At 41.2% G+C, this 14,216-nt stretch overlaps 1 protein-coding gene across 1 annotated transcript in view; it reads left to right on the forward strand.

Annotated features, from left to right (window-relative positions):
- Nucleotides 1–13,866, forward strand: part of LOC121534541 (neuronal membrane glycoprotein M6-a-like) — a 29,968-nt gene extending 16,102 nt beyond the window's left edge. The window contains exons 2-7 of the mRNA XM_041841123.2: nucleotides 4,336–4,528; nucleotides 8,451–8,607; nucleotides 9,105–9,258; nucleotides 9,520–9,596; nucleotides 9,877–9,942; nucleotides 11,736–13,866. Of these exons, the coding sequence (XP_041697057.1) occupies nucleotides 4,336–4,528; nucleotides 8,451–8,607; nucleotides 9,105–9,258; nucleotides 9,520–9,596; nucleotides 9,877–9,942; nucleotides 11,736–11,888 (800 nt within the window). The 3' untranslated portion in view covers nucleotides 11,889–13,866. The remainder of the gene's footprint in view (nucleotides 1–4,335; nucleotides 4,529–8,450; nucleotides 8,608–9,104; nucleotides 9,259–9,519; nucleotides 9,597–9,876; nucleotides 9,943–11,735) is intronic.
- The last annotated feature ends 350 nt before the right edge of the window (nucleotides 13,867–14,216 follow it).

A 14,216-nucleotide genomic window follows, 5' to 3' on the forward strand; every position in this document is an offset into this window, starting at 1 on the left:
CACACACAGATTGAGCCAGGAATCTCAATATCAATGTCGTTCTGTGAAATTAGAGTGTGATGATGGGAGGAGTTGCTGTTGTTTTCCAGTGGAGAATTGTTGAGATTGAAAACTTGTTAGAAGACAAAAGTGCCAGTGAAATCTGTGTTAATGCCAATATATGGTATCTCCTTCTCCTATAAATATTGAATGAGTAATGCAAATATGGCCATAATATATTTTGGTCATACATACAGTCGTTGAAATTATTTGTACAACATATTGATTACATACTGTATATTATCGGCCTATTGGTCTAATGCTAATTTGCTCCCAAACCTTGTCATTATATGATACCATCAATTGCCTTTATACTGAAAAAAACATACCGTAACCTCATTTACCTGCCAATCATGAATGCCCCATCCCTCGAGACAGAGTTTGGTGTGATCGTGTAGCTCAGTTGGTAGAGCATGGCGCTTGCAATGCCAGGGTTGTGGGTTCGTTTCCCACGGGGGGCCAGTATGAAAAATTCATGCATTCACTAACTGTAAGTCACTCTGGATAAGAGCATCTGCTAAATGACTAAAATGTTAATGTGAAAATGATCAACCCATGGCAGTTGCCATAGCAACACAATCCCATATAGCTTTAGTCTTCATAGTCAGGTCCCAGGGATATTATAACAGTATTTGTCGTGGCTAGTGATCCATAAATCACACCACCGCCTACTAACTCTGCCCAGTGGCAGACATATACATCAACACTAACGTGAATGCCTGCAACGTTTCTGCAATGGAAGTGTGGAAGCCAAGCTATGCCAAAAAATGTATAAGTTATGAAAAGAAGACTAACATTCTTATATACACAACCGGTCAAAAGTTTGGACACACCTACTCATTCAAGGGTTTTTCTTAATTTTTACAATTTTTTACATTGTAGAATAATAGTGACGACATCAAAACTATGAAATAACATATATAGAATCATATAGTAACCAAAAAAGTGTTAAACAAATCAAAATATATTTTATAATTGAGATTCTTCAAATAGCCACCCTTTGCCTTGATGACAGCTTTGCACACTCTTGGCATTCTCTCAACCAGTTTCATGAGGTAGTCACCTGGAATGCATTGCAATTAACAGGTGTGCCTTCTTAAAAGTTAATGTGTGGAATTTATTTCCTTCTTAATGCATTTGAGCCAATCAGTTGTGTTGTGACAAGGTAGGGGGGTATACAGAAGATAGCCCTATTTAGTAAAAGACCAAGTCCATATTATGGCAAGAACAGCTCAAATAAGCAAAGAGAAACGACAGTCCATCATTACTTTAAGACATGAAGGTCAGTCAATACGGAACATTTCAAGAACTTTGAACGTTTCTTCAAGTGTAGTCGCAAAAACCATAATGCGCTATGATGAAACTGGCTCTCATGAGGACCACCACAGGAATGGAAGACCCAGAGTTACCTCTGCTGCAGAGGATAAGTTCATTAGAGTTACCAGCCTCAGAAATTGCAGCCCAAATAAATGATTCACAGAGTTTAAGTAACAGACACATCTCAATATCAACTGTACAGAAGAGACTATGTGATCAGGCCTTCATGGTCGAATTGCTGCAAAGAAAGCACTACTAAAGGACACCAATAATAAGAAGAGACTTGCTTGGGCCAAGAAACACGAGCAATGGACATTAGACTTGTAGAAATGTGTCCTTTGTTCTTGAGTCCAAATTTGAGATTTTTGGTTCCCCATCCGCCGTGTCTTTGTGAGACGCGGTGTGGGTGAACGGATGATCTCCGCATGTGTATTTCCCACCATAAAGCATGGAGGAAGATGTGTTATGGTGTGGGGGTGCTTTGCTGGTGACACTGTCTGTGATTTATTTAGAATTCAAGGCACACTTAACCAGCATGGCTACCACAGCATTCTACAGAGATACGGCATCCCATCTGGTTTGGGCTTAGTGGGACTATCATTTGTTTTTCAATAGGACAATGACCCAACACACCTCCAAGCTATGAAAGGGCTATTTTACCAAGAAGGAGAGTGATGGAGTGCTGCATCAGATGGCCTGGCCTCCGCAATCCCCCGACCTCAACCAAATTGAGATGGTTTGGGATGAGTCTGACCACAGAGTGAAGGAAAAGCAGCCAACAAGTGCTCAGCATATGTGGGAACTCCTTCAAGACTGTTGGCAAAGTATTCCAGGTGAAGCTGGTTGAGAGAATGCCAAGAGTGTGCAAAGCTGTCATCAAGGCAAAGGGTGGCTATTTGAAGAATGTCAAGTATAAAATATATTTTGATTTGTTTAACACTTTTTTGGTTACTATATGATTCCATATGTGTTATTTCATAGTTTTGATGTCTTCACTATTATTCTACAATGTAGAAAATAGTAAAATAAAGAAAAACCCTTGAATGAGTAGGTGTTCTAAAACTTTTGACCGCTAGTGTATATATTTATTTCACCTTAGGTTCCTATTTTAAATCTGTGTAGTTTACATGTGTTTTAACATACTAATGGTTTGTAATAATAAATAGACACAACTTAGTGTAAAGCATTACAAAGACCCTTTTAAAATACACCTCAAATAAATGTGTCCTCCAATTATGGGTGACATATCTGAATAATGTATAAGCCTAATAAAACAATTTTAACGAACATGACATGACTCATTAACATCAATGGGCAATTAAGTCACATGCCCTCAATACAATAGAGAGCTCTCTTGTCACAGCTAGGCACACTTGACACTCTCTTATTGTCACCCATTCCCACTTAAAGCGAAGAGAGCCGCTAAATAGAGATGTCATAGCTGGGAAACGAGGTGAATCCGCTATGACGACACAACGATACAGGCTGGCATTGGATTACAACTGCGAGGATGCAGATAGGCTAGCCTAGGATGAGGATCAGTCTGAGACTCTCAGCCCTCCCCAACCTAGCAGGCTGTGGCGGAGGTAGCTAGCTAGACTACTTGGTATTCTATTCACAGTCTGTATAGAAACAGAAGCAGAGTGTGGAGGAGGGAGGAAGAAGAGGGTTATTGCTTTCGCATCGCAGCGCGAGGGAAGATCAACACGGCAACTGGCTGCGATGATGGAGATGTTCTTGATTGGTATCTCTGAGAATTACAATAAAAATGGACTCGGCATCGTTCATATACTTTTTCTTTTTGAATGGGAAACGTGAGCGGGGATTGAATAAGGATGAACGGGGAATAATTCATCAAGTTATGTAGATGCACTGGAGGAAATTCTCCAGTTGTATGAGCGTGAAATTACATTTGTGCATTTCATTAGTACTGTTCACTGATTTGGGGAGCATATTTCAGAGTGTACTGGGAGGAGAGGAAATACTATTTGACTCAATATCAGCTTATATCTGACCATGAAAGAGTGAGGTTCCCTAATAAAATTGGAATGGGACAAACCTGATGCATATTGCTTTAGCCTGAAACAAAGCTATGCATGTATAAAATGTATTTGTAGAGTATGTTGGCATAGCTGCCATTACTCATAAGATTAACTCACTGTCCAGATACATACACAAACACTAGCATACAGGAACATTCCATGGGTGTGTGATGCTTTCCTGATATGGACACAACATTTATTAGAAACACAACAATCCAGTCAAATACATCCATACATTTCATCCACAGACACAAAGACACTGAGGCACGGAACCCTATTAACTATTCACCCTGATCCCCTGGGATGTGTGACCAGACAGAGTGGACGCCCTGGATGCCTAGAGGTCAGACTTCACCTAGGGCTCAGGCTGAAAGGGTCAACTGCACCAGGGCTTTGCTGGGTTCAATAGGGGTTCAGCTGGGTTTACCTTATTCCTCATACTAAGCTGTATATCAATCTCTGGACCTAGAATCACAACCTAGAACACCTCTGACTGCATTTTACCATCAGTGTGTACAGGATGACCACTGTGTATAAAGATACCATACTGTACCACATTGTTCTTAGGTGAAGGATATTTTGTGTCGAAACCCCATGAAGTGTGCCACCCAGTTACATAATATCAATGTTTAGAAACAGTTACCATATTGATTATGGTAACTACTATTATGGTTACCAACTTCTATATGCAAATCAAACCACAACAACCTTTTAGTGGTTGTTGTGGTCATATAAAAGCCTTGTACTGACCACAGCTTAGTCTGATTGATTCATCTCAAGATTTTGTCCAGCACTCTCAACCAGTACTCTCAATCATGTTTTTCTCCAACCCTCTGTTGTCCCAAGGCTGTGATTTACTGTATATAGTGAACATTCCCTTTTGTCTTTCATGAGTGATGTCTGACCTTCTCTGTCTCTCTTCTCTGTGCATGCTCAGGATGCCTGGAGTGCTGCATCAAATGCCTGGGCGGCATCCCCTACCCGTCGCTCATCGCTACCATCCTGCTGTACGCTGGGGTGGCACTGTTCTGCGGCTGCGGGCACGAGGCCCTCTCTGGGACCGTCACCATCCTGCAGAACTACTTTGAGGTTGTCAGAGGACCCGTGGATTCCTTGGACGTGTTCACCATGTGAGCAGGCTACATACCTAGGGGCTACACTGGAAACATTTGAGATATACTGTTGTATACCAACTGAAAGTTAACCCTATACCAAGTAGCTGCTATGTACTTTGAGGAACCTGACATTGAGGAACCTAAATGTACAGTAATTGCAGATGGGGTAGAAAAGACAAACATTGTAATCTGGTAAAACAACACCTCTCGGTTTAAAATGATTTTCAAACAAGTCTACAGTAAACATGTCCCCCACGAATGATGTAGGCCTCCTTCTGGTTCCAATTAGTGACAAATATTCCAACGTACAGTACCAGTCAAAAGTTTGGACACACCTACACATTCAAGGGTTTTTCTTTATTTTTTACTATTTTCTACATTGTAGAATAATAGTGAATACATCAAAACTTTGAAATGACACATATTTAATCATGTAGTAACCAAAAAAGTGTTAAACAAATCAAAATATATACTGGATATTTGAGATTCTTCAAATAGCCACCCTTTGCCTTGATGACAGCTTTGCACACGCTTGGCATTCTCTCAACCAGCTTCACCTGGAATGATTTTCCAACAGTCTTGAAGGAGTTCCCACATATGCTGAGCACTTGCTGGCTGCTTTTCCTTCAGTCTGCGGTCCGACTCATCCCAAACCATCTCAATTGGGTTGAGGTTGGGGGATTGTGGAGACCAGGTCATCTGATGCAGCACTCCATCACTCTCCTTCTTGGTAAAATAGCCCTTACATAGCCTGGAGGTGTCTTGGGTCATTGTCCTGTTGAAAAACAAATGATAGTCCCACTAAGCCCAAACCAGACGGGATGGCGTATCGCTGCAGAATGCTGTGGTAGCCATGCTGGTTAAGTGTGCCTTGAATTCTTAATAAATCACAGACAGTTTCACCAGCAAAGCACCCCCACACCATAACACCTCCTCCTCCATGCTTTACGGTGGGAAATACACATGCGGAGCTCATCCGTTCACCCACACCGCTTCTCACAACCAAAAACCTCCAATTTGGACTCAAGAACAAAGGACACATTTCCACCGGTCTAATGTCCATTGCTCGTGTTTCTTGGCCCAAGCAAGTCTCTTCTTATTATTAGTGTCCTTTAGTAGTGGTTTCTTTGCAGCAATTCGACCATGAAGGCTTGATTCACACAGTCTCTTCTGAACAGTTGATGTTGAGATGTGTCTGTTACTTGAACTCTGTGAAGCATTTATTTTGGCTGCAATTTCTGTGGCTGGTAACTCTAATGAACTTATCCTCTGCAGCAGAGGTAACTCTGGTTCTTCCATTCCTGTGGCGGTCCTCATGAGAGCCAGTTTCATCATAGCGCTTGATGGTTTTTGCGACAGCACTTGAAGAAACTTTCAAAGTTCTTGAAATGTTCCATATTGACTGACCTTCATGTCTTAAGGTAATTATGGACTGTCGTTTCTCTTTGCTTATTTGAGCTGTTCTTGCCATAATATGGACTTGGTCTTTTACCAAATAGGGCTATCCTCTGTATATCTTGTCACAACACAACCAATTGGCTCAAATGCATTAAGAATGCATTAAGAAGGAAAGGAATTCCACAAATTAACTTTTACGAAGGCACACCTGTTAATTGCAATGCATTCCAGGTGACTACCTCATGAAGCTGGTTGAGAGAATGCCAAGAGTGTGCAAAGCTGTCATCAAGGCAAAGGGTGGCTATTTGAAGAATCTCAAATATAAAATATATTTTGATTTGTTTAACACTTTTTTAGTTACTGATTAGTTCAGATATTCTTTGAAGAGGTAGGGTTTCAGATGTTTGGGCAAGGGGTACCAGGACAGAGAAGAACTTTGACTGGGCTGAGCGGAAGCTTCCCTCCCGTAGAGGTGGGAGGGCCAAGAGACCAGAGGTGGCAGAATGAAGTACACGGGTTGGGGTGTAGGGTTTGAGCATAGCCTGAAGTTAGGGAGGGGCAGTTCCTCTTGCTGCTCAGTAGGCATGTACCATGGTCTTGTAGTGGATGCGAGCTTCGACTTGTGCGAAGGAGCGGGGTGACATGGGAGAACTTGGGAAGGTTGAACACTAAGCGAGCTGCAGTGTTCTGGATAAGTTGGGTTTGATGGCACAAGCGGGGAGCCCAGCCAACATCGAGTTGCAGTAGTCCAGATGGGAGATGGCAACGGCCTTGAATTAGGACCTGCACCACTTTCTGTGTGAGGTAGGGTCAAACTCTACGGATGTTGTAGGGAATGAACCTGCAGCAGCGACTCACTGCTTTGATGTTTGCAGAGTACGACAGAGTGTTGTCCAGGGTCATGCCAAGGTTATTTGCACTCTGGGAGGGAGACACCATGGAGTTGTCAACCATGATGGAGAGGTCTTGGAGTGGGTAGGTCTTTCCCGGGAGAAAGACCAGCTCTGTCTTGTCGAGGTTGAGGTGGTGGGCCGACATCTAAGCTGAGATATCTGTCAAGCACGCAGTGATGCGTTTTGCCACCTTAGTGTCAGAAGGGGGGAAGGACAAAAGTTGTTGAGTGTCATCCCCATAGCAATGATAGGAGAGACAATGTGAGAATATGATTTTGTGTATAGAAAGAAGAGGAGAGGACCTAGAACTGAGCCCTGGGGGACACCAGTAGTGAGAGTATGTGGTGCAGACACAGATCCTCTCCATGTCACCTGGTAGGAGCGGCCTGCCAGGTAGAATGCAATCCAAGAGTGTGCGGAGCCTGAGACGCCCAGCCCTGAGAGGGTGTAGAGGAGGATCTGAAGGTTCATGGTGTCAAACGCATCGGATAGATCTAGGAGGATGAGAACAGAGGAGAGAGAGTCAGCTTTGGCAATGCGGAGAGCCTCCGTGACACAGAGGAAAGCAGTCTCGGTTGAGTGACCCGTCTTGAAGCCTGACTGGTTAGGGTCAAGAAGATCGTTCTGAAACGGATAGCGAGAGAGTTGGTCAGAGACAGCACACTCAAGTGTTTTGGAAAGAAAAGAAAATGTTTGATGTCAGAGGGGTCGAGTGTTGGTTTCTTGAGGAGGGAAGCGACTCGGGTCATTTTGAAGTCAGAGGGGACGCAGCCAGTGGTCAGGGATGAGTGGATGAGGGAAGTGAGGAATGGGAGAAGGTCTCTAGAGATGGTTTGGAGAAGGGAGGAGGGGATGGGGTCAAGCGGGCAGGTTGTCGGGCGACCAGACCTCACTGTTAATTTGGAGGAATGAAATATAAGTTATGTTTTGTACACTACCTGTGCGTGTGCAAAATAAGTACCAAAATTATATAGGTTGTTATGGGAAACTTGTTTCTCATGAGGAGATGCATATGTCCAAAATTACATGACTGTAGCTCAAGTGGGGCAGGAGATATGCTTGTTCAAATTTGGTGGCGGACAAAAAGTCTAATTAGCAGAAAAACGAATGGGCGGAGCTTATAGGTCCTTATGAGGCTGCATATGTGAACCAATTTTCATGACAATAGCAAAGTTTGATATTTCAGTTGATTACTATAGCACCCTCTCTTGGGCAAATCAGTGTAATTTTGGAATTTCAGTTGAGTACTATAGCACCCCTCTTGTTCCAATCAGTGTAATTTTGTAAATGATGAATCTCCATGGCAAGATGCATCATTCAACCACGTTTCATCAAAATCAGGCCAGTGCTGTCTGAGATATCTCGTGTGACGAACGTACGACCGTGCTAATGTACTAACGGACGGAGACAGATCCACGGTTCCCTCCCCGATTTCATTGTGGGGGACAATAAGTCACTTATACAAGTGATTACTATATAAATACACTATCCAATGTAAGTACATGCTATCTATACAACTTCATGATAAGTTTGACTAAGCAGAAGTTACAGAGATTGTATAAACAACAATGAAACGACAATGAAACAACAATGCAATAACTGTACATTAAAGTTGTTTTCACACACATTTCCCTTTTTCCCTCTAGGATTGACATAATCAAGTATGTGATCTATGGCATTGCCTCAGCGTTCTTTGTCTACGGTATTCTGTTGATGGTGGAGGGCTTCTTTACCAGCGGAGCCATCAAGGACCTGTATGGAGACTTCAAGATCACCACCTGTGGACGTTGCGTCAGTGCTTGGGTAAGGGATAATTGATCACTGAATGATGAGGTTTACTGACATTCAAGAGTATCTCGTAATGTTTTCTATGAATGACCTGTATGCAATGCAGTGGCCCTTAGGGGCAAAGTAGCTTTTAAAATTGTAATGCCATATATCACAATATTGTAGATAAAATGTGTGCGTAATTTAGAGCTTAATGGCCGTAATGTCTCCCAAACCTCTCCCCATGTAGCCCCATCCATTCCACTTTCTATTCCAGTACTGGCACACCTGTTTCCAGTGGCCAATCATCAAGTCCATGATGAATTGAATTAGGTGTGCTAGTACTGGAATAGATCAAATAAGTGGAATGGGGGGTACTTGAGGAGAGGTTTGGGAAACACTTATATAGACTCGGTCTCAATTAATCCTGATGGGAAATTGGTGGGATGTCAATGTTATTCCTAAATCATTGTTTGGAGCACGGTATAACAATTGCAACCTGAAATCTAATGAGTCTCCTCTATCTGTCTTAGTTTATCATGCTGACGTACATCTTCATGCTGGCTTGGCTCGGGGTAACAGCGTTCACCTCCCTCCCCGTCTTCATGTACTTCAACATCTGGACCATTTGCCAAAACACCACTATCCTGGAGGGTGCCACTCTGTGCTTGGACCCGCGCCAATATGGTAAGGAATCAGGATATAGCTTGGTCTGATGCTTCTCTCTGGGCTTTTTCCAACATACAGTATTGTCCATGGGGGGTGGGCTACTGATGGACAGATTTACTAAGTGTTGTTACTGTTGCACGGAAATGGGTTGAAAAGGTGAAATACAGCTTTGGGAAGGCATGACGTGTAAAGGACAGCTTCATGGTTTAGTTTGATTTCGGTGTTGTATTTGACAGTGGAAATAACAGGTGCAAATGTCTTGTTCTCCCCTCATTTCAGGTATTGTGCCAATTGGGGAGGGGAAAACTGTATGCGCTGGTTCTGAGAAGTTTTACAAAATGTGTGAATCAAATGAGGTATGTCAAATAAAACACTTGACAAACATTGACATAACATGTGAGTACAGTATATGTTTGTTTATGTAATATGTGATTCCTGCTTCCAAAGTAATAAAACATCTGAAATAATATTGAAATATGGATGTGTGAAAGCTTATACATAATTACCATGTATTTAAAAACATTCCCATTCATATGAAGGCTTTTGCTTCTCATGTAATTAATTTGATCACAAAGTAAAAGGCGAGTAACATGGGGATGCCTGACTAACATGTCCTCTACTTTGTCTTTAACACAGCTGGACATGACATTCCACCTGTTCATTTGTGCCCTGGCTGGTGCTGGAGCAGCTGTCATTGCTATGGTGAGACACAAAAACCAATGACTTTTCTATCTCTGTTGATATATGTGACATTACAGCTTTGATTCATATCCATTTGAAGACAATATCACATCTAATGGACCATGTAATCTGTATGTGAACCTCTGAAATCTGTACAAGCCGCTGTATAGATTATATCTCATGTTTCTCATGAGAAAATATGAATCAGACATGTCCGATTTATTGAACTAGTCTATAGGCTAACAAATGGAAATACAAGGTTTTCATTTGACATGGCCATTTTATAAATGACAATAATAGGTCAAATACAAGCAGTAACGGGGTTGATTTCTATAGCTAAAAATCTATGTTTTGCTATATGCCTGTGAGAATGGCTAGGGAGGCTGTATTTGGCGCAGTGGAGGGACAAGGTTTTTCTCTCTCTCAGAGAAGCAAGGCATGTCACATCGTTGTCATGGAAACTGGGAGAAGAAAGGCCCAGAGCTTGGTGAAAACATCACTCAGTAATTTGTGAGGAGCCATTTTCTAAGAAAGGGAATGTGGTCGTTAGTCAAGGATGATGGTGCAAAGTGCGGCCCGACATTTAACAAAACAAATTGCTGGGAAAATTAAACAGTGGTACACAAACCCGTCAATAAAGCTGATTAGCTGATTATTTAATTGATTAATAAAACAAAATCTCCCGAGTGGCGCAGTGGTGTAAGGCACTGCATCGCAGTGCTAGCTGTGCCACTAGAGATCCTGGTTCGAATCCAGACTCTGTCGTAGCCGGCCGTGACCGGGAGACCCATGGGGCGGCACACAATTAGCCAGCGTCGTCCAGGGTAGGCGAGGAAATGGCCAGCAGGGACGTAGCTCAGTTGGTAGAGCATGGCGTTTGCAACACCAGGGTTGTGGGTTCGATTCCCACGTGGGGCCAGTATGAAATTGTGTGCACTCACTTAACTGTAAGTCGCTCTGGATAAGAGTGTCTGCTAAATGACTAAAATGTAAATACAAATTATGAGATGAGATGATGAATGGATGTAGAGTATTTTCCAGTCCTCACAGTTGAGACTACAGCTTTTGTTTACATTTTAGTCATTTAGTAGACGCTCTTATCCAGAGCGACTTACAGTTAGTGCATACATTCTTTTTTAAATTTTTCATACCCCCCGTATGTTTGAATCCTTTATAGACCAGTTGGTCTTTGTGTAGAGTTAAATCCATTAGCAGGCTGCTAATAATGACCATGATTCAATGTGAAAGGTGTGGCAATGTAACAACCACAGTCATTTAACCACAACACATTCACAATGGCAGTGTCTCAATGGAGCCTTTGCTGCCATGGAAACCCTGGATACTGCCCACTTTTTCTAATGTACTGCCACCTGCTGGCATGTCAGTGAAATGACACAATTGTACTAGAAAATTAAAAGATATCAACAAAGAATATCTTGAATTCAATACACTGTTTTTCACCCCTAAAATACCTATTGTAACTCATTTTTTCAGCTTGAATAAAAGTTGTGGCCCACAATAATTGCACTTTATATTTCTGCTGCAAATCCCTCTTCTAATAGAGTCTGGCAAAAGGAGCTTCATTAGAGGCTATATTCATTCATAGAGACTATTCCACATTTGAAAGAGAAATGGACCCAAAATTGTGTTTTCCAATTAAGTACACGGTGAAAATATGGTACACTTTCTTCCATTTTGTGGCAGGCATTCATCTTTCCCTAATCAATGTCAGTGGTGAATTGAAAGACCAATAGTTTGCGGCATGTTTGATTTTCTCCCTGACTGAACTTGTTGGTGACTCATCTCTGTTTCAGATCCACTACCTGATGGTGCTGTCGGCCAACTGGGCCTACGTGAAGGACGCGTGTAGGATGCAGAAGTATGAGGACATCAAGTCCAAAGAAGAGCAGGAGCTCCACGACATCCACTCCACCCGCTCCAAGGAGCGTCTCAACGCCTACACATAAGGCCAGTGTGAGGCCTGGCCCTGCCACCCTGCCCCCCTCCCCTCCTCTCCACCATCCCCTAAAGAGGGGGTTGGGTGGTGCCCGGGGTCCTCGCCACCGCTGATGTCACTGGTGCATCATATGACAAAGTGGTCCGGGGGACCCTCATACAACCCCCCCAAACAGCATTTCAGATGACGAGCCCCATTACCACTCTCATGGACTGCATTATTATTATTATTATTATTATCATTATTATCATCACCTGTATTATTGTGTTTTTTTAAATATTATTTGGTAGTTTAGCACGTAGTAGAATTAGAAGTAGATAGCTGCAGTATTTTTCGGATACGTTGTTACTTTGGAGAACTTTCATTTGGATTTTTACAAGTTTTATAGTTGCATCAAGTGTCATTATTTTTTCCCCTTGTATTATTTATTTCTCTTCATTTTTGAGGTGGTCAGTTGGGGCTTAAACGGGTTTCAAGCACATTTCTCATGTTTGTGTGTCTATATAAATATCATTTTAAAGAACTATGTAAATGGCTGGGTGATCAGTTTTTAATACTTTTTCAATCACACAGGGGAACTTTTAAAGCTCCTGAAGCCTTTACATACCAGTACTGCCAGGGATCTAAATAATAACTTTGAAGTGAAATAAATTAGAATCTTACTAGAAGTTTTTTTTTTTTTTCTCCAGTTACACGATAGTGTTACCAAATTTTTATTAAAAAATATATTATTTACTAGCTGTGCCAAGCCTGTTAAACAGGAAACACTTAGATCAATATCAAATAAGACATTTGTCCCCAAAATGATAAACAATGGATTCCTTTATTACTATATGAGGCATCTTGACAATTTAAAGCTATGTATGTAAGGCAGGGCTCTCCAACCCTGTTCCTGGAGAGCTACCGTCCTGTAGGTTTTCACTCCAACAGTAATCTAGCGCACCTGAATTTAATAATTAGCTGGTTGATCAGCTGCATCAGATTAGTTACAAATAGGGTTGGAACAAAAACCTACAGGAGGGTAGCTATCCAGGAACAGGGTTGGAGAACCCTGTTCCAAGAACTGTGAATGATTCCATTGTCTGTAATCATACGCCACACAAGCACATGCAAATATGTCCTCATACCTCCTTTTTTAATTTCATAAAGTCAAACTTTATAGATACTGGTATGAAACAAGTTTTTGCAGATTTCTGCATTGTATATATTGATATATAAATGCATACTTATATGTTTAGCACTTCAAATTCAGGACAATTCATAAAATAATAAAAATAAGTTACTGTGGTTGAATCCACTATTCATCTCTCAGTCTTTCAAAAAATCTTGACGCTAAAAAAAGTTGTTGGGATAAAATGTCACTTTTTGGTGGATTTATCAGACGTAAGAAAAGTGTTTGTCACACAGTAAGTTATTTTGTTTATGACATTAAACGTTTGATTTTCATGCTTACACATCATTATGCCATAGGACTATGAAGGTGGCCTACCATTTCATTGCCTGGCTAGTTTCGTGAACTTATTTGACCATTTCTGTGCTCTCTCTAGGTGTAAGCACATTGCTGTTCAACTCAGAGTTGGATAACTGTAATGTTAGGTAAAGACTGTGAATTTAGATGTTTTTCGTGGCATGGACATGCATTAATGGTATAGAATTATTAACTCAAAAGTCATTTTATTTACACTTTGCCTGTCTTGCTGGGTCAACCCTTTGTTATGTGCAGTAATAAACCCCCCACGCTAACAGCATTATGTTACTGATATTAGACTGTTTTGTTTGAGTTGTGTCTGTTTAGTTTGTGATGAGCTATCAACAATGTCTTAAACTGATTCTTGTGCCAATGTAGCTCCTACAGTAAATGACCTGACAATGCTTTCGGCTTTATCTTTTGTACTTTCACAAGAATGCTTACTTACGTAGTAGCAGGCTTTCAATTGAAAAAATTTGCTTGCATTAATAAAAATCACTTGTGTACTTGTTAATAAATACTATGTGGGTCTTGTGTGTTTATTCCCCGTTAACACTTTGCAGTGTTCATAATACTCTGTAACTATTCGTGTAAGTACAATTTAACAAGTATTGTAATTTCCAATGTCCAATTGGGTTGGGGTAAGAGTAGGGTTACTGCAGTAAGTACAGTGTAACATTGAGTAATTACAAAAAGAAAATGGTATGTACGTATGTACAGTATGTATGTATATACACTGCTCAAAAAAATAAAGGGAACACTAAAATAACACATCCTAGATCTGAATGAATGAAATAATCTTATTAAATACATTTTTCTTTACATAGTTGAATGTGCTGACAACAAAATCACACAAAAAGTATCAATGGA

This window comes from Coregonus clupeaformis, chromosome 2 (genome assembly GCF_020615455.1).
Source record: "Coregonus clupeaformis isolate EN_2021a chromosome 2, ASM2061545v1, whole genome shotgun sequence".
Taxonomy (NCBI): domain Eukaryota; kingdom Metazoa; phylum Chordata; class Actinopteri; order Salmoniformes; family Salmonidae; genus Coregonus; species Coregonus clupeaformis.